Source organism: Neocloeon triangulifer, unplaced genomic scaffold, assembly GCF_031216515.1.
Source record: "Neocloeon triangulifer isolate White Clay Creek 2 clone unplaced genomic scaffold, ASM3121651v1 ptg000001l, whole genome shotgun sequence".
In the NCBI taxonomy this organism is placed as follows: Eukaryota; Metazoa; Arthropoda; class Insecta; order Ephemeroptera; family Baetidae; genus Neocloeon; species Neocloeon triangulifer.
Window position 1 is genome coordinate 10,036,806 of NW_026775544.1, and position 17,243 is coordinate 10,054,048.

Sequence of the window (17,243 nt, forward strand, 5' to 3'; positions counted from 1 at the left end):
GTAAAATATGCTGTGAAATACTATGTTTTTTTTTTAATCTCAATTTATTCTAAAAAAAAAATAATATCATTGTCAATGAAAATATTTTCAAGTTGGTACACTTCAAGGTTGGTCCTTGTGGTACTGGCCAGCTGTTAAAAATAATATTTTCGCGTTTCGCGCACACACAGTTTTGGTCTTATTCCAATCAAGTTCATGACATGGCCACAACTTTTGATTTTGTGTTCAACTTTTATGACAATAACTGTGTCTTTACATTGGTTGAAAGATAAACATCAGATAAACATTACCCATTACATAAACGAAGCTCATTTTTAAGAGTGATTAATTTCCAATTGAATTACATATTATAATAAGCGTGAGTACATAAATTTAGCTAAATATATTCAGAAACACTATTATTGTCTGTTTTTTATGTACATATGTCATCAAAACATATATTATGATCGAATTATTGTTTAGGGAGAGGAGAAATGGCTAAAACAAAGAACAATATTAGAGTTAAAAATATGGAAAGAGGTTCGCAGAAGGGCAACAGAGTTAGGAAAGGCAAGGCGTTGAAGATAAATGGATCAAAATTAAGTCAGAAAAGCAGCAAAATTAACGAAAAGAGCGAAGTCAAAGTCCAAGAATGGATGAATGACTGTCCGAGCATCCGAATCTCGAAAGGGAAAAAGAAAAAGGCACCCACGGCTTCCCTCAGGGAGAGAATGGAAGGACGTCTGCAAGGTGCTCAATTTCGGTTTGTAAAAATTAAGAAATTTTTAGTATAATCATCTAAAAGTTAAATACACCCCAGGCTTTTAAATGAGCAGCTCTACACTGCAGAAGGAACCCGGTCGCAAAAGTTGTTCAAGAAAAACCCCGAGGCTTTTGAAGCGTATCACTCAGGATTCCAACATCAGGTGCAGCAATGGGAATTCAACCCACTGGACAAAATCATTGCCAATATTAAGAAGAAGTACAGCAATTTTCTAAAATTATTTTTGTATTTTTAATTTTATTCTTTAATTTAAGGAACTGCAATTTGGTTGTAGCCGACTTTGGATGTGGCGAAGCTCGTCTTGCTCAAAGTGTTGCCAACAAAGTTCACTCGTTTGACCTGGTTGCTCTGAATGAGCATGTCACAGCATGTGACATGGCCCACACACCCTTGCCAGACGCCTCTGTCGACATCGCTGTTTTCTGTCTCTCGCTCATGGGAACCAATCTCGCAGACTTTATACTCGAGGCCAACAGAGTGCTCAAAGAAGGGTCTGTACTCTGTTTATAATCATTTGAAACATAAATTCTAGCATCATGTCTAAACTGATAAGTCAAGATAATCATGAAATATAAAACAGATTTACTATTACAGAGGAGCTTTGAAAATCGCAGAGGTGGAAAGCAGATTCGACGGAGAGAACGGAGCAAAGACATTCATTCACGAAATGAGCAAGTTCGGTTTCAAATTGACTTCGAAAAACCTGGAAAAGACCTTCTTCTACTTCATGGACTTCAAAAAGGTTGATGCAATTTCGAAGAGAAAAGGACTTCCATTGCTCACTTTAAAACCTTGCATGTATAAAAAGAGATAATAAAAAGATTTGATTCAGAAATATACTCCTGCTTTGTTGACATAAGTTTTTATTTTAATATCCTTGGGATTATTTTACTAGATTGAAACTATTTTACTTCACAAAGGTACTACTGATGGACCCCTGCTTGCTTGGAATGCTTGCGCAGGGGAGTAAATGAGGCCTAGCAAAGTACAGTCCGCCTCCAGAAGTGTCATGTCTCGTTCTGATCCTAAAAATCGAGTGGACAGTTCCAGTTCATTGATTCGCAACCTCACTTTGGCTCCACGAACGTAAGCTCTAAAATAAAAAATGAAATAAACTCTTTAATAAAAATATTAATTGAAACTTACGCTCCATTCCTTGCTGGTCGAATGCAGACGCAGGGAAATTTGAAACCAAAATCAATGTACAGGTCGTCACCCACAATGTGGTAAATATATCCGCTCACGATTTTACCCTTTGGATCACCAAGCTGCGTAAATTCAATGGTAAAAATTTTATTAAAAATTTGGCAAAACAATCTCACATCCATGAATTTTGAATTCCGCAGTAGAGTGGCAAAAGATTCATCTTGGGCAGGGGTGTGCGGAACCGCAGCCTCCTGCGATTTGAACTGCCTCTGGAAGGACTGCGCGAAGCCGCTCAACTTTTTCTGCTTGGTCGATTCCTCTGGAGTTTCTGCATCGGTCGGTTTGTCCGAACAGCATCTGTGCGCGGACAGTCGGACGAGATTGGGACGATTTGCGAGGAGCCACGAAAAGCGACGTGCAGCGAGGGCGGCCATCGTTGTTTACCTTTTTTTCCAGCTGGCGAACCAAAATAGAGAGCTCGAGAGCGGCCGGCACATTATCGTAGTCTGCAAATTTCGCTGCCTTTGGAGTCCTTGCAGCAGTTTAATCCGGAGCAGGGGTAATTAGTTGTGTCATAAAGATAGTACACTGTGTAAATATGATTTGTATAGTCGTTTCATGGTGTGTTGAACTGTAGAATGAGCCCACCTCCTGCGCCCAAACCCAAGGACCAGAATGATAATGTGGAGGACCCTGTAGAGAGCATGCTCCAGAAGACTGGTTGCATCCAGCTGCATTACAAAATTCAGGTTCAAAATAAAATATTTGCTTTAACATTATTTGTCTTAATCTAGCAATAAAAAAATTAAAGTTTAAAAATATGTACGGCCTGTATGGGCCAAAACAAAGCAGGCATCTAATAAAATTTTCTCCCTTTTTTACCTGATTTTGTTTTAAATTTAATAATTAATTATGGACATTCATAATTTGTTATTTTTCTAACTGAATTTAAAAAAAAAATCATTTTCGCAACAATTTTTTAAAATGTTTCTGCCCCTGTTATTTATCTTGCCATATTCTCCTCAAAGTGATGTAAGAATATGTAAGGATATTATAAAGCACTTGATCTTGCACAGAAGATAAGTGTCTTATTTTAAAATGACATCTCTATTTATTGGCACACTCTCATTGGCTATTGTATGTCACTCGTCACTCTCAACAAGCATTTTTTTCTATTGAAAATTTTTTCCATTGCAGGACTGTATTGTTTTCAAGCAAGATTGGCGGTTGTGCCAGAAGGAAGTGCAAGAATTCCGCGAGTGCATGGCCAATTATACAAAGCTGCAGCAAGAACAGAACAGCAAACACGCTTAACAAGATGCCACGGCTGTTCTTCTACGGACTGAAAATGGCCCTCGTCATCAGAACTGATTTGCAAATGAAGAAAGGTACTGTCGGCTTATAATTGTAATATAATTATGCTTCATTGATTTTGATTTCTGAAAGGTAAAATTGCTTCACAATGTTGTCATGCTGCTATTGGGTGCTACAGGCAAGCTCTCAGAGACACTCCCGAACTGCTGTCCAAGTGGGAAATGGTCGGAGAACCAAAAGTACTGTAGTTTTTTTAGTAAAATAAAATAATTTAAAGCAATTGTGATTTCAGATTGTGCTGAAGTGTGAGAACGAGCTTGAAATATTTGACCTGCATGCAAAAGCCATGACCCTTGGCTTCAACACAGTCCTGATAAGAGATGCCGGACACACTCAAGTGGCCCCGGGCACTGTCACAGCCCTCGGGATTGGTCCAGCAGAGGTCGACCCGTTAGTGAAAGGACTGAAACTTTTGTAGTGCCATTCAAGAGCGATGTTTTCTTTCCATCGTGAAATAATAAAACTAAAAGGTAATGTTATTTTTAACTAAACAAATTTATTTTCCACGTTGAGATGATCACAAAGACTATCTTTAAATGGCAATATATAATTCATTATGAGGTGCAATTATTGTTATTAAAATGATTGATTCGTTTGGTCTTAAAATGATTTCAAAAACTCTCGCATGGCCTCGTTGACGGCTTCAGGTTCGTCTTGTTGCACAAAGTGGTTCCCTCGTTTGATGATTTTTGTCTGAAGCTTCGGAACATAATTCTTGGAGAGCTCTACCCCTCTTATATCTAAATATTTGTCCCCTTCGCCAAAGATTAGAAGGCCGGGTGGCATTGTCTTGGGTTTTCGGGTCAAGCCTTTAGCGCCGCTCTCTGAGAATATATTTCTTCTGTAGAAGTTGATCGGTGGGGTCAATGCACCTAAAAATTTAATTTTTAGATTTAAAAAATCAAAATATTTGGACAACTTCAAATATTTCACAAACCTGGCTTTCCGAAAGTATATTTAAAAGCTTCGACGTCTTCGGCTGTGACTTTAGAGTTGATTCCTTTGCCAGCTCGGAGCATTGCTGGAAAACCAGCAAAGTCGTAACTGCTCACAAACAACTCTGGCAAAAATGGCAGTTGGAAGAAAAACATGTACCTAAAAATAGATCACGTTTGTAGAAAAATAAATATTTTCCAAAATTAATTAATTGTTCTCATACCAGGACATGAAAAACTGTTTAATGGAGGGGTGGCTCTTTATGACCTCAGGGAAGGGCAGGTTCATAACAATGTATTTGGAAACAAGCTGTGGGTTCGTCATGACAAAGTACCAAGAGATGACCGCGCCCCAGTCATGGGACACCAAAATGCAGTCCTTCTTGCCTGTCAAATTGAATAACATGATTGCTGCGGTGCAAATTATTTAATTATAATATACCCAGCGCCAAAACAAGTTGCCGCAAGTCGTCTACCAGCGTGTTTAGACTGTACGCGGCGGTGCCTCGTGGTTTTTCCGAGTCGCCGTAGCCCCGAAGGTCGATCGCAACGACCCTGCAGGAAAATTGTGCTCACACCGAAAAATTGAAAATTACTGTTTTACCAATAGTCCTTGGAAAACTCTTTGATCTGGTTGCGCCACGAGTACCAGAACTCAGGGAATCCGTGCACGAAGAGCATCAGCTCCTTAGATTTATCGCCTTTCTCCACATAGTGCAATTTCACGTCCTGAAAGAATACAAATGAAGCAAGCGCGGAGTCACGATCAACTCCATGTAGAACAGCCAATGATGCTACTGCTCTTTTTTAATATATAATAATAAAAAAATAGCGCATTTTATTATATTTTATTCTTATTGCTAGAATTTTTTACGTAAATTGGTTTCTTAATCAAATCCGCCATTGAAGTTAATTTAAAATTAAAAATTAAACCATGTTCTAGCGTTTTATTTTTTTATTTGAAATTTATACATGAAAAATAAATGTAGCAATGACAAATAGGTTTATTTTCTAAAAGCAATTATCATTTATTTCTGAAACTAGTTTAAAATTTATTCAAACTTATTATTTTCTTGAAAAAAAAACCACAGCAACAATCTTGAGATTATGGTAATTTTTAATTGCAAACAACGGCAATTTATTAATTATTTTGTATTCCTTTTAAGCTCCCAAATTAATGCTTATTTTCCTTAAACTCGTAGAATATAAATAAACTATAATTTGAAAATCATACGTTGTAGCTGGATAGATCAAGATCACGTAACTAACCTTGTACAACAGCTGTGGTTAGCTTGATTGGTCGGAGGACTGACCTCCCGCTGATGAAAATACTACCTAATTAATAATAAGTATTTTGAAATATAATCAGCATTGTTATTTTTACAAATTTCGAGAGGCAGAAAGTTATAAGACTGGAAGTTCATTTTAGCCAGGACTCGGAGATTGTGTTGTCAAATTTGGAATTGAATTGCTTTTTTAAATATTTTTCTCATTCGAAACATTTAAATCATGTACATCGTCTAAAACTTTTTGAGAATAAAAATAGAGATATTGAAATGATTCATGCTTTTAAAATTGCAGTATTGTTTGATCATGATTAAACTTCTGAATTAAAATTATCTAATTTTTATTCATAGCTGATAATCCTGCTAATATCTCGTAAAGCTACAAACGCAAGGTTGTTCTGATCATTTTGTTTCATAATATTAGAAAACTTATAGGTGCGCCGGCAGTGGCCCTACCACGTGCTCTAACTCCTATTTATTCAATTGCGTCACAGCCACATTTTGGGAAGCGCGTCACTGGGGTTTAGTTTCAATAAATATATATTTTTTTTAATTTGAAATTGAAAATAAAGGGAATTAAATTAAATTATGATTCCGTAAAAATTATTTCATTTCTCACTTTGAGCTGAATGTACGAATGTTGTCCGTAGTCGGGGTTGGTGAGGCAGTCGGGCGGCGTGTCCCGGCGCTGGACGCGCCAAAACTTGACCCCGGGGTTGGTCACATATTTCCAAAGATAGGACAGGGCCAGGAGCCACGTGTAGAAGAAGGCAATTGCGTAGACGACGAGCCAAGTGGCGATGCTTTTCCACATTGTGCAGCCGCTAAAGACTACGTACTTTTCGCAGCGGCGGCTCGAGCTCCGTCACCGCATCAAGGCCAACGCCAGACTCGGTCCCCACTATCGCTGCAGCAGAGATAGCTGCTGCGCTCAAAGGGCACTTTTCTCCAGTCTCATTCAGTTTAATTCAGGTCACGTGGTGCACAGGTGCCTGTGTGCACGCACTTTACCCGCTAATGATCAAGACAAAGTCTGCGGTGCAAACTCTAAACTTCACATTATGTGACACAAGTGTTAGTTCAAATAATTACTCTGGACCGTTTTAATTTAATTATTAGAATTTTGCGCCGCTCAAATAAATCTGTAGTTTTTTCAATTTAATTTTATTTGACTGGCCATTTTTTGAGCGCGACTTGAGGAAAACAAATTAAACCTGTCCTTGAGAATATTATCGCTTGAATTTAATTGAAGGCAACTCAAGATTGCGGTATGCCATTCCTGTTAGAAACAACTGCAATATCCGTTAGTTGCATCAAACCCACTTATTTCATGATGCAGCGCGTTTTCTTCAATTGCTGGGGAAAGTGATGATGGAGGCAAATTTATTCAGAATGTGCCACAAAACAAACGTGGCGGGGGAAATAAGAGAAAAAAATAAGGCATTCGGCCAGAACAAAACGCAACCTGCAACTCATCCTTGACGCACACGATGCCTAACGCATTAGATTGGTTTCAAAATCGAAAATTTTATCTGAAATTATTGCATAATTTTAAATGCATGAGGGTTTAATTTTTAAGATTTTTACTTTTGAGACGATTTTCCATTTTTTATTAATACTTTTTAGTCACTATAACAACAATGCCTAAGATCTTGAAGTTTCTCTTGTGTCCATCCTAGGAGAGCTAGACAAATATAATTCTTAAAGCACAACTTCTCAAGCCGAGAGCAAACACTCGTACTATAGCCACATAAAAATGAAAGTCTCAAGTAGCCCAAGAAATGATAATAATATTTGATTTGTTCTCGCGCGCAGGGCTCGGCTCTTTCTTGCATTGTATAGAAAATTTAAGAAGTGATAAAATACTTGAGATTGAATTTAAAGAGCCTAAAAATACTTCTAAACATTCATTTGCTGGGCGTGTCATATCCGTCGTCATCGTCATCTGGAAAAAAAATATGAAATATCTAAAAAAGAAAAAAATGTTTTTGCAATTTATTTTTCCATAATTCAAAAACTAATATGGTTTCCTCCACAAATTATTTGTTCTTTTTACATTAATGGATTACAGATCATTAGTGCTGAAAAATCGCTTTCATTTTTAGGCAATTAAAACGCATCACAAACATTTATACAAGACTCGCATTAATATTGTTTCTGGGCGCAGTGTGCGTCCTATTAATACAGAACCCTTTAAACATCTCTCGGCTTTCAACCCTTCCATTATTAAATCTCCACCCACAAATGGCGTGGTAAAATCAACAGAACCCATAATTAAATCACGAAGAACGAGAATTTCTGGAAATCTTGTAAACTCAATTAACAAGGAAAAAGGAAAAGGGGCAAAAACAATACGCGCGCGGCGATTAGGAGGAATAACTTTTCTCATCAATCATGGGAAATTCAAATCGGGCGTGGGAACAAAGGGATCTTCTCTCTCGATAGGCGAGCGAGAGCACCCTCAACTTTTTTATTGTTACCTGACTGTCGGTCAGTCGTGACCCTTATCGAGGCAAGGTCACGATCATTCCTCCCTGGTCTGGCGCGCGGTGATTCACCGTCAGCCTCCCCCTCATCGTCGTCTGCGCCGTCTGCGTTGCTGCGCCGCCCTGCATAAAAAAACACATGGGTTAATTTTTTCGTATGGTATTTAATCCTTTACTTGTAACATGTCTGATGAAGCTGATAAGTCTTATTTGAAATGTAATGAAGGCCAAGACATTAAAAATTTACATATAAATGTTCAGTTTTTTTGCATCATTTATAAATTTAAAAGTATTCAAATAATATAAATTAAATTAATTACTGCAAGTAAAGTATTGTAAAAATTTAACAAAATAAGACCATAGTTTAAAAACAAAAATTAAAATATTAATAATGTTCATTTTAAATTTTTATACCTTTAGTCAAGTTTTTATAACTAATTATTACTGTATAATTATGAAAACCCTTGTAAATAAATTTGGAATAATATATTAATAATATATTTTATTGCCACAATTTATTAATTTAAAATTTTTTACTTCTATGTTTTCTATATTGGCTGTAGCGCATGCATGGACCATATGATTTTGGAACAACCGCACCATTAATACCCTTCATTAATTAAGGGCGCCTTATCATTGTTCTGTTCCTTCCTTTGGATTCTCCCGATTTTCCCCATTGACGGAACCTTTGATCCTCAACCACGCATGCATGTGCCACAATAACAATGTTTTTAATTCTATATATTATTATCTCCTCAGTCTACAATTGAGGAAAAAATTATAGAAAACGTCTAGAAATCTGGTCAAACGAATAATACTTTGTTAATGCATAATATATTAAATAAAGATTATAAATGGAAAAAATAAACAGAAACAAGATCTTTACAGAACGATTTCTGATGTCATAGAAGAAAAAAATTAATGTAGAAGTGAAATTATTAACCGCTATTATCCAAGTAAATCAAGAATAATCCTCAATTATTTCCTTGAACTTTAGAATAACCTTCAAGAAAAATGATTGAACTGCAAGATCTGACAGAAATTTTTTTTTCTCTCATCTTATCTCGTCTTTGTATGTGGATGGTGTGGATATACATAATTCATTTCATTGGCTCCATGGCAGAGGGATTCCAAAAATACTATGTATTGTAAGACGTAAGTGATAGCGGAGGATAACATTTTGAACTTTCGGGCTTTCCATTTTGATAAATTACAAGGACTTTAACTTCTTTGGACAGTATAAATATTCGCGCATTTTATTTCTTTGCGCTTTCTTGCGTCAATCAACCAACAAGCAGAATCTCAATATGAAATTCAGTGCGTCGATGGTATTTGCGGGCATTGCAGTTTTATCTGCAATTTGTTTCTCTACTATTGGTAAGCCAAGGGATTATTTTTTCTAGTTCTAGTTCTGCATAAAATTGGATATAAAAAAATTGCAAAACGAGTTCACATTACTTATAAAAATTTTATTTATTTTATTTTTATTTTTTTTGTTGTGGATTTTTTCACAATAATATAATTTTCTGGAAAAGATAATATTTTTGCATTGTGATTTAAATAGATGGACGAGCAGCGGGCCCGTACACACAAGGTTACAACAAATGTTACCCTGTTTGTAATGTCTGCAAAGAGGCAGCAGCAAATCGTGGATATCCTGGATTCAATCCAATTCAAACTCCAGTGGATCACGATTTTTGGTTCTCTGTGCTAGAAGAAAATGGCTGCATGGCTTGCCGTAATTGTATAATCGGCGCATAACGCTAATTTGGAATGGTAAAAATTGTTTTTATTAAATTTGAACTCTTTGCTTAAAGATTTTTTTTACAATAATAATAATAATATAGGATTCTATAGCAAACCAGTATATATCAAATTATGTTTTTATCTACGTCATGCTATAAATGTTTCAACAATAACATAAAAATTTCCTCTATTTTATAACAATATTTGAGATTTTAATATAGCAATCATGGTTTTCAGATGACTCGTTATGCTCCAGCACTAAGTTCTGCAAAGAATTTAAATCATTTTCACTCTAACCTATTAACTCAGCATAAGTGCCACAAATAGTTTGAAACAATATCTCGCACGATGACACAAAATTTGATTTGCTCTGGTCTTTTGTTTACGTCAAGATTTAAAAATGTACTTTTATAATTTCAATAAATAAATAATAAAAAAAAAAAATTAAACTCTTATTTCAATTTACAATATCTCAGCATTTAATTAATTAATACAAAATCATTTTTAGTGGAATAAAAACAATCTTCTCATTTTTACTATCAAAGTTCTATAATGAAAATTTTTAATTTTTTCCCTTTGAAATCGAAAGTTTCTTAACTAATTGAATTGGAAAGGAGGAAAAATAAATGAATGACACACTTTGTAGGTTTCCGCCATACAAAGTTAAAAATCAGAACTGACAGCACACCATCAATGCAAAATGTGGAAAACACTCGACAGGAACGATGTACTGATGGAAATGATTGACATTTTTGTTCTTCTTGAAAAATAAATATGAACCATCCATTTGAATAAATATCAAAATCTTTTCTTCAATCCAAATAATAATAATAATAATATAAAATCAAAAAAATACCTCTTGCCAACGGTTGTCCGTCCAGTGAAGTTAAATTGGGCAGCTGCCTAGCGATTTCTGACCTGTAGTTGGACCGCCCTGCTGCTGGGCTGCCGAACAAACTGAGGGCCTGCAAAGAGCGGCAAGGCGCGAGAAAGCCGGCCTGACTCGGATTCGTCACTTGCGTGCTGCAAATGAAATGAAATTATACATCCAAATTAAATCGGTATTGCAAATTGTGTACTAGCTCAAGTTGAGAATTTTCAACTCCGGGAGGACGGAGCAAGACCAAATGTCAGCGACAGGGTTGTGCGGCGCGTGCAGCTCCTGCAGACTGGCCAGGGCGCTCAGGCCGTCCAGGGAGCGAAGGGAGCAGTTGTCCACCCTGAGTTCGGTCAGGTGGTTCATCCCGGTCCCCAACTCTCTGTTTTCAAATTGATCAAACTGGTCGAAATTTTGATCAAGAGTATAATAAAACCGCAGGGACAAAAGGTAGCTGCCACTCAGAATTAACTGCTGAAGGTTGGGCATGAGGAATCCTAGCCTTTGCAAACTCGTGTCTTGCACCAAGGTTTTGAGCGAAATGGTTTTCACTTCATTAAAATCAGTGCCATCCTCAATTTGTTCCTACAATATAATTATATTTATTAGTAATTTCAAAAATAATGTTAGTATTTTAAACAAAAATTTAAAAAAAGTTTCTCTTGATATAATTATATAATAAATAAAGTACAATAAATATAAAAAATTAAATTATAAATAAAAAATTAAGTTTTAAAAATAATTTTTATTTCATACAAATTACTATTTTGCTTAAAAATTTAGTTAATTTGTATCAAACATTTAAAATAATTAAACAAAATACACACAAAATATCTATTTTCAAAAAACTTATTTTTTTTTTTAAATTTGTACTCTGGACAACATTTTAGTTTTAAGCATTGATAACTCTCTATTTTTTTGCTCTATAGCAGCCTTTACACTATCCTTCATAAAAGTGCTTTAACAAATTGTTTGCTCGGCGCTAAAACCTATTTCTCCATCCTCCCCAATTATTAATTAAATTAATGTTATATATATATATATATATATACATATATATATATAAGCGATCATAAATAGATTTGCTCGCTGCTTCATACATGGTTAATTTATTATTCAAGTTCGTGCAAAAAATTTGTGTAAATCCTAATTAAGAAAATTTAAAAGGTAAGAAAATATACTTTAAATCAAATTAATATAATTTTTGCGATTGTTACAAGTTAAAATTATAAATATTTTTTTTTTTTTACTTGGAACCTAAAATTAAATTTTGTTATTGAATTGAAAAAAACCCGCATAAATGTATATATTGTGTAACTTTGATTTCTTCTGTGTAAAATACGTACCATGAGAGCATCCATATCAAAGCCGATGACTGCCGAAAATTGCGGGGGCGGGGGCACCTCGACGGGCATGATGGGAACGTTGGGGTCAGCCTGGTTGAGCGCCTCGGCCTCCAGAGCGTCGAACATTTCGAAGCCCTCGGGCGAGATGCACCGCCCTTTGGAGAATCCCGTGTAGGGTGCCATTAAGAAAGGAGTAGTGTATTATAAATGTGTATTAATGGCTCAATATAACCACTGCAGGGAGAGCGTGGGTGTTCTCCTCCTATCGAGGGATAAAAAGGGCCGCCGATGCCCGATCATTAGGTGAAAAATAAAGTGAATTTGTGCACGCGCGGCCGCGAGGAATTTTTATAATACACACACGCGGTGTTAGGTGGGCGGGATTGATTATCTCTCACGGGCCAAATTCTGTCAATGCGCGTCCGGGACAAACATGTTTATATGGTTGCCTAGCGACCTGAATGCACTTACACAAGGGCTGATCCAGGTCGGTAAATGGAACAAGGCTCGTGGGAATCTGCTTTCTTAAAAATAGGGCATTAAAATAAAATCAAGAGTAAGGCATTTAAAAATATTTATTGAAAAATATTTTCCTATTTTTTTTTATAATTTGCCTAGTAATATTTACAATTTGATATTTTATTGTTACTTATTAAACAATAATTTCATAAAAAATTGCTGATAAAATTGTAATTTCAAAATAACAATATGTACAAATTAAAAGCTGTTTTTTTTTTAGATTATGTATTGTTATTTTTGCTCTCTGTATTATGGTATAATGTAAATTTATTTATTTTTATTTATTTTATCATATGAAAATTACTTACATCATGTTTTCTTAGTTTAACTTGTGCTAAAACCTTGATTATGTATGAAGCAAAATTATAAAATTGCAATTAAAAAGAGGAATTTTAATTAATCCTTTATTAACATGCATATCTTCTTTTGTCCATGTCAATATGATTTTATAAAAAATTGAAAATTTTTATATTAATATCATTTTTAACTATAATTTTAGGGCAACTAATATATCAAATTTTCCTACAGCAAATCACAGCAAATAACTGAAATAGCCTCAGCGATATTTATTTTTAAACATAGCTCGCGATTAATAAATAACACAATGACTGAAAATAAATTGAAGTAATTGAACCACCTGACTGACCTTTATAAAAATGTGACGCCAACCATACAAAATCTTGTAGGCCGTCAATTACTCTTTTTAAAAGAGAGAGTGCAATGTTTTATTTGTTTGCGGCCGGCATGACGCTGTCCACGAAAATAGCCGCGTAATTAGGAACCACGTGCGTTTACTGCGCAAAACACCAAGCAGAGTATAATGGAATCCACATGCACTTGGTTAGCGAGAGATGATTCAAATCTGTTTGCCCAATTAAATTTTTTTTGCTTCCCTTATGCGCGACCAAAGTTTAAAATTATTTATATTTAAGTATCAATAAATGTTGCTGATTAAAAATTGCTTATATTTTGGTCAATTATTTGAATATTGGAGGAAAAACGAGCGATTTGCGTGGTCTGTGAGCACTTTGTTGCGCTTATTGTGTTTACTCTCTTGACTAATGCCGCACAATCACCATGACATTTTCTTGTCAAACATGAGGCGTGTCATAATAACAAAGTGCGCGCAAAAGGTGACTTGTTATATTCTCACGTCAAATTCTAAGGCCTAAAAATATTTATTTCTAATTTCTAAAAATAATTGGACAAAAATTAAGATTTGTTGTCATTTTGAATACAAGTTATTTTTATTTTCGTTTCAGATTTTGAATGCTATTTATTATTGTTGAGAATCGTTAATCACTGCGATGGGCTGAGATGTTGAGTGAAGATGAAAGCTCCTTTGACATAGTCCATTAGTGGCGCGTTTTGTCATTAGTTCCGGTCAATCAGCTCACTCTTCGAGACTTATACAAAATGAATACTAATGAAGCGATTGAACGAAAAGTCGAATATTGTATAATATAAGAAAAGCGCCGGCGCAACATGTTTGGCCTTCGCCTATGCGATATAGACTTTTCTCCATGTACGCATTTGATCGGAAAGATGGAGGAAATTGGCGATTCACTTTCAGGAAAAATTCTCAAAGTGACGACAATTGAGGTGAGAAAATAATTAAAATTAAGAAATTTCCATCACTTTTTCTAAGGACATGCCACTGAGTGGAACCGAGACCATCAACGGCACCGTCCGGGGCGTGGGGATGGTTTTCGAAATGCTGGAACTTTTGGAGGAAACGCTCAATTTTTCGCACATCGTTGTCCCAAGCACCGATCCAGTGGAGACCGTCTTTCAAGGGGCAAGAAATGCAAATTTTGTTAAAATCTTTATATATGTTTATATTTGCGTTTGTCTTTTTTGTGAAAATTTTTTTGTGGAGTTATATATGTGGGGGTTGTTATTGTTCTTTAAAGCTTTAAAAAATAAATGAATTTGAATGATAATTGCTGACGGGAGTTAACGCTGTAGAAGTGAGTAATGTCATTTCGAAAATTTTAATCAAAAAATAAGATAATTAAACATGGATTTTCAAAGCAGGAAAGAAAAAACTTGTAGATGTTTAGAAAATTTAAAGTGTACAGCATATAGGTTGTAAAAAGATAAACGTCTAAAAATAATTGATATTTTGAATAATTAAACTCAGTTTATTTTTATTTTCCTGTGTTCCACCATAATCATCTGTTTAAAAATATTAAAACCATAATCAACATAATTTTAATTGAATGAAAGATGAAAATAATGAATTTATTATTTTGCTTTAGATTTAACAAAAATTATTGGTTTTTGTTTATGAAAGCTAGATGTTGGCATTTAATTTTACTTACAATTATTTTTATGCTAAAAAAAAATACATATTCCTTATTATCTTCTTAATTATAAAGTGTAGTTTAATCTGTTCCTTAACTTTTTTCTCTTAATTTTTATAGAAAGCGGATTTTATCTCTGCATTTCTGCCCATTCCGAGACAACCAGACGGACTCTCGTACTCAACACCCCTGTCCGTGGCCAAATGGGTGCTTTTGATGCCGCGTCCGAGCAAATCGCTCTTCGGATCTGGACTCCTCGCGCCATTCACTTTAGAGGTACTTTTAATTAAAGAGATAATTTTCACCAAATTTAATTTTGCTGCGCGCAGGTGTGGATGCTCACCCTTTCCACCCTGGTAATTATGGGTCCTCTGTTTTTCTCCATAATCAAACTGAGGCACAAATTGGTGCGGCCCTCGGCAGCCAAATCGCGACTGTACCGGCTCGGGGAGTGCGTCTGGTTCACATACGGCGCAATTATGAAGCAAGGCTCGCCACTCGACCCGTCCGACGGTAATACCATTTAATTGCCACTAATTGCACACAAAACAACGCGCGAAACTTTCTGACAAGGCGTAGGAAATCGGCGATTTCTTTGTGAAAATCAAGGCTGAGCGCTAATTAGTTGCTTCTAGGGCTGAGCGTTTTAGTCGATCAACTATTTTATTCTTATCTTTACAGGATGTTAGGGTTATGTAATGAGCACGAATCATGTAATTTTGAGTCGATCAAGCTAGGGTCAAAATTGACTATTTAGACTAAAAACAGACTAAAATAGCTGAAAGTATTTTTTTTTTTTTTCAGAAATTTGAGCTCCAAAAAAAAATTAAAAAAAAAATGGATTTTGGCAACCATCTAAAAATCTTTTACAGACGATTTGAATTATTTATAGCTAAAGTTTTTTTAAATTTTTTTAAATTTCCAAAATTGACGAAAGTCGACTTAATTAGGCCCGAAAATCGACTAAAAAAAATTCGACTATTTTGAACTTCATAATAGATTAAAACGCTCAGCCCTAGTTGCCCTATATCTCCTATTTTAGATACGACCAGACTGCTATTTGCCACATGGTGGATTTTCATCACCATTCTCACGTCGTACTACACGGCCAACCTGACGGCGTTTCTAACCCTTTCGCGATTCACGCTTCCCATATCGCACCCGGAGGAGTTGGCAGAAAAGAGTATCAAGTGGTTTGGAAAAAGCGACGGTGCCCTCGAGCAGGCGATCACAGTTATACGCAAATTATTGCAGTTAAATTAAATAATAAATAACGATAATCATTAGGGAGAAGACGATGAAATGTCGTATTTGAAGGATTCGCTTGAAAATGGTCATGGTCAGCTGCTGGAATGCAGCAACCAACAAATAATTGACCTGGTCTTGCAAGGTAAAACATTATTAATAAACCTATAGATTAATTAATATTAAAACTATAGCCTTTAGAGCACATTTTTTTTCAACCATTTTTTATCTAGTTTGTTTTAAATATTAATTATTATATTTTATTATGACAAAATTTTAAATTTAAATTTAAATCAAAACTTGTGAAAAATATTTGATTGCAGTTTTAAAGTTATTAAAACAGTTCATAGACTTTTATTCCGGAATAAGCAATTTGCTTTTAACTGTTGGTGTCTCTGCAAATATAATAATAACATAAAATATATGTGATTAATAAAAAAATGTGATCTTGCTAAATAAAAATATTTAAAAATTAAATTACAGATCACGTCTATCTGGGCGAGCTGAGAAAGATTCAAGCCCTGGTTTTTGAAAGCTACAAAGAGAATTTTGATAAATATGAGGATGCAGTAAGTCGGTGCCAAATGGTCAGCACGACAGAGCCATTTCTCTCGAGACCGACCGCTTTAGCATTTCAAGAAAACAGCTCGCTCCCTCAAATTTTTAATCCAGTGTATGAGTAAAGCAATTAAATTAATACATAATTTAATCCTGCTTTTCCAGGTTAAGGAGCATGGTGGAAAGTGGTGTCGTTCGCCACATTTTGAACTCGAAAAAGCCCGACAGTGAGGTTTGTCCGCTGCACTTGGGCAACTCGGAAAAGCAGCTGAAACTCTCCGACTTCACAAGTACCTGCCTGGCCGTTGTCTTCGGCTTTTCCCTTGCACTTCTAGCTTTCCTGTTCGAAAAAATGCTGAGCAAGTTTTTCGAATGGAAAAGCAAAACGAAAGTTGCGAGCAACACGTCCCGCAAGGTGTTCTACCCGAAAGAGTTTTTGCAGATAAAACAATCAAACACCCCTGCCTGCATCGATCCCAAATTGTTCATTATCCACAAAGCTGTCGGCAAATCCAGGTTTCAGATCAAACAGTCTTTGGCAGTGCAGTTCCAATATTTGGAATAGTATATTATGTGAATTTTAATTGTTTAATTAAATAAATAAGTTTACTAGAACGCTGGGCTTCCTTCAAACTATGCAACCTGCTTAACAGCCA

At 35.5% G+C, this 17,243-nt stretch overlaps 6 protein-coding genes and 1 long non-coding RNA gene across 9 annotated transcripts; 4 read left to right on the forward strand and 3 right to left on the reverse strand.

The window, feature by feature from the left end:
• The first annotated feature begins 154 nt into the window (after window positions 1-154).
• Window positions 155-1,610, forward strand: LOC132203150 (ribosomal RNA-processing protein 8). Its single transcript, XM_059630729.1, has 5 exons — window positions 155-358; window positions 463-742; window positions 800-961; window positions 1,018-1,254; window positions 1,358-1,610. Exons 2-5 carry the CDS (start codon window positions 474-476, stop codon window positions 1,575-1,577), a joined length of 888 nt encoding a protein of 295 aa, XP_059486712.1. The 5' UTR covers window positions 155-358; window positions 463-473; the 3' UTR covers window positions 1,578-1,610.
• Window positions 1,586-2,371, reverse strand: LOC132203398 (small ribosomal subunit protein bS1m). The gene is made up of 3 exons (XM_059631206.1): window positions 2,086-2,371; window positions 1,910-2,031; window positions 1,586-1,856 (listed from the first exon to the last, which is right to left on the reverse strand). Exons 1-3 carry the CDS (start codon window positions 2,341-2,343, stop codon window positions 1,676-1,678), a joined length of 561 nt encoding a protein of 186 aa, XP_059487189.1. The 5' UTR covers window positions 2,344-2,371; the 3' UTR covers window positions 1,586-1,675.
• LOC132203480 (peptidyl-tRNA hydrolase 2, mitochondrial-like) lies at window positions 2,360-3,846 on the forward strand. 2 transcript variants are annotated; one of them, XM_059631327.1, is made up of 4 exons: window positions 2,360-2,468; window positions 3,107-3,297; window positions 3,356-3,462; window positions 3,516-3,846. In XM_059631327.1, the coding sequence occupies exons 2-4, from the start codon at window positions 3,228-3,230 to the stop codon at window positions 3,699-3,701; spliced, it is 363 nt and encodes a 120-aa protein (XP_059487310.1). In that variant the 5' UTR covers window positions 2,360-2,468; window positions 3,107-3,227; the 3' UTR covers window positions 3,702-3,846. The 2 variants fall into 2 exon arrangements, with proteins under 2 accessions (XP_059487310.1, XP_059487396.1); XM_059631413.1 differs by lacking the exon at window positions 2,360-2,468 and adding an exon at window positions 2,547-2,658 and having other exon boundaries at window positions 3,516-3,837.
• LOC132202925 (epoxide hydrolase 4-like) lies at window positions 3,760-6,407 on the reverse strand. Its single transcript, XM_059630298.1, has 6 exons — window positions 6,124-6,407; window positions 4,823-4,947; window positions 4,661-4,773; window positions 4,443-4,605; window positions 4,221-4,378; window positions 3,760-4,155 (listed from the first exon to the last, which is right to left on the reverse strand). Exons 1-6 carry the CDS (start codon window positions 6,316-6,318, stop codon window positions 3,884-3,886), a joined length of 1,026 nt encoding a protein of 341 aa, XP_059486281.1. The 5' UTR covers window positions 6,319-6,407; the 3' UTR covers window positions 3,760-3,883.
• A 690-nt stretch (window positions 6,408-7,097) lies between these two features.
• Window positions 7,098-14,482, reverse strand: LOC132203288 (leucine-rich repeat-containing protein 56). Of its 2 annotated transcripts, XM_059631077.1 has the most exons (7): window positions 13,125-14,482; window positions 11,960-12,114; window positions 11,050-11,198; window positions 10,816-10,995; window positions 10,593-10,759; window positions 7,985-8,113; window positions 7,098-7,449 (listed from the first exon to the last, which is right to left on the reverse strand). In XM_059631077.1, exons 2-7 carry the CDS (start codon window positions 12,083-12,085, stop codon window positions 7,412-7,414), a joined length of 789 nt encoding a protein of 262 aa, XP_059487060.1. In that variant the 5' UTR covers window positions 12,086-12,114; window positions 13,125-14,482; the 3' UTR covers window positions 7,098-7,411. The 2 variants fall into 2 exon arrangements, with proteins under 2 accessions (XP_059487060.1, XP_059486971.1); XM_059630988.1 differs by lacking the exon at window positions 13,125-14,482 and having other exon boundaries at window positions 11,960-12,465.
• On the forward strand, window positions 9,207-10,185 carry LOC132203610 (uncharacterized). The gene is made up of 3 exons (XR_009442455.1): window positions 9,207-9,367; window positions 9,555-9,766; window positions 9,974-10,185. It is a non-coding gene; the product is annotated as an uncharacterized LOC132203610 (long non-coding RNA).
• Window positions 13,969-17,181, forward strand: LOC132193199 (ionotropic receptor 93a). The gene is made up of 8 exons (XM_059613686.1): window positions 13,969-14,080; window positions 14,127-14,276; window positions 14,905-15,060; window positions 15,114-15,297; window positions 15,827-16,017; window positions 16,072-16,174; window positions 16,513-16,702; window positions 16,753-17,181. Exons 1-8 carry the CDS (start codon window positions 14,024-14,026, stop codon window positions 17,150-17,152), a joined length of 1,431 nt encoding a protein of 476 aa, XP_059469669.1. The 5' UTR covers window positions 13,969-14,023; the 3' UTR covers window positions 17,153-17,181.
• Window positions 17,182-17,243: the final 62 nt, after the last annotated feature.

Coding starts and splice junctions, on each gene's coding strand:
- LOC132203150 (XM_059630729.1), top strand. CDS start 474: ATGGCTAAAACAAAGAACAATATTAGAGTTAAAAATATGGAAAGAGGT. Junction 743..799: donor CTGCAAGGTGCTCAATTTCG/GTTTGTAAAAAT, acceptor AATACACCCCAG/GCTTTTAAATGAGCAGCTCT. Junction 962..1,017: donor ATTGCCAATATTAAGAAGAA/GTACAGCAATTT, acceptor CTTTAATTTAAG/GAACTGCAATTTGGTTGTAG.
- LOC132203398 (XM_059631206.1), bottom strand. CDS start 2,343: ATGGCCGCCCTCGCTGCACGTCGCTTTTCGTGGCTCCTCGCAAATCGT. Junction 2,032..2,085: donor GGAATTCAAAATTCATGGAT/GTGAGATTGTTT, acceptor GAATTTACGCAG/CTTGGTGATCCAAAGGGTAA. Junction 1,857..1,909: donor CGACCAGCAAGGAATGGAGC/GTAAGTTTCAAT, acceptor TTTTTATTTTAG/AGCTTACGTTCGTGGAGCCA.
- LOC132203480 (XM_059631327.1), top strand. CDS start 3,228: ATGCCACGGCTGTTCTTCTACGGACTGAAAATGGCCCTCGTCATCAGA. Junction 3,298..3,355: donor TGATTTGCAAATGAAGAAAG/GTACTGTCGGCT, acceptor GATTTCTGAAAG/GTAAAATTGCTTCACAATGT. Junction 3,463..3,515: donor AAATGGTCGGAGAACCAAAA/GTACTGTAGTTT, acceptor TTGTGATTTCAG/ATTGTGCTGAAGTGTGAGAA.
- LOC132202925 (XM_059630298.1), bottom strand. CDS start 6,318: ATGTGGAAAAGCATCGCCACTTGGCTCGTCGTCTACGCAATTGCCTTC. Junction 4,948..6,123: donor ATTCGTACATTCAGCTCAAA/GTGAGAAATGAA, acceptor GTATTCTTTCAG/GACGTGAAATTGCACTATGT. Junction 4,774..4,822: donor GAGTTTTCCAAGGACTATTG/GTAAAACAGTAA, acceptor ATTTTCCTGCAG/GGTCGTTGCGATCGACCTTC.
- LOC132203288 (XM_059630988.1), bottom strand. CDS start 12,142: ATGGCACCCTACACGGGATTCTCCAAAGGGCGGTGCATCTCGCCCGAG. Junction 11,199..11,959: donor TTGATATGGATGCTCTCATG/GTACGTATTTTA, acceptor ATTATATTGTAG/GAACAAATTGAGGATGGCAC. Junction 10,996..11,049: donor AGCTACCTTTTGTCCCTGCG/GTTTTATTATAC, acceptor ATTTGAAAACAG/AGAGTTGGGGACCGGGATGA.
- LOC132193199 (XM_059613686.1), top strand. CDS start 14,024: ATGGAGGAAATTGGCGATTCACTTTCAGGAAAAATTCTCAAAGTGACG. Junction 14,277..14,904: donor TGGAGACCGTCTTTCAAGGG/GCAAGAAATGCA, acceptor TAATTTTTATAG/AAAGCGGATTTTATCTCTGC. Junction 15,061..15,113: donor TCGCGCCATTCACTTTAGAG/GTACTTTTAATT, acceptor TGCTGCGCGCAG/GTGTGGATGCTCACCCTTTC.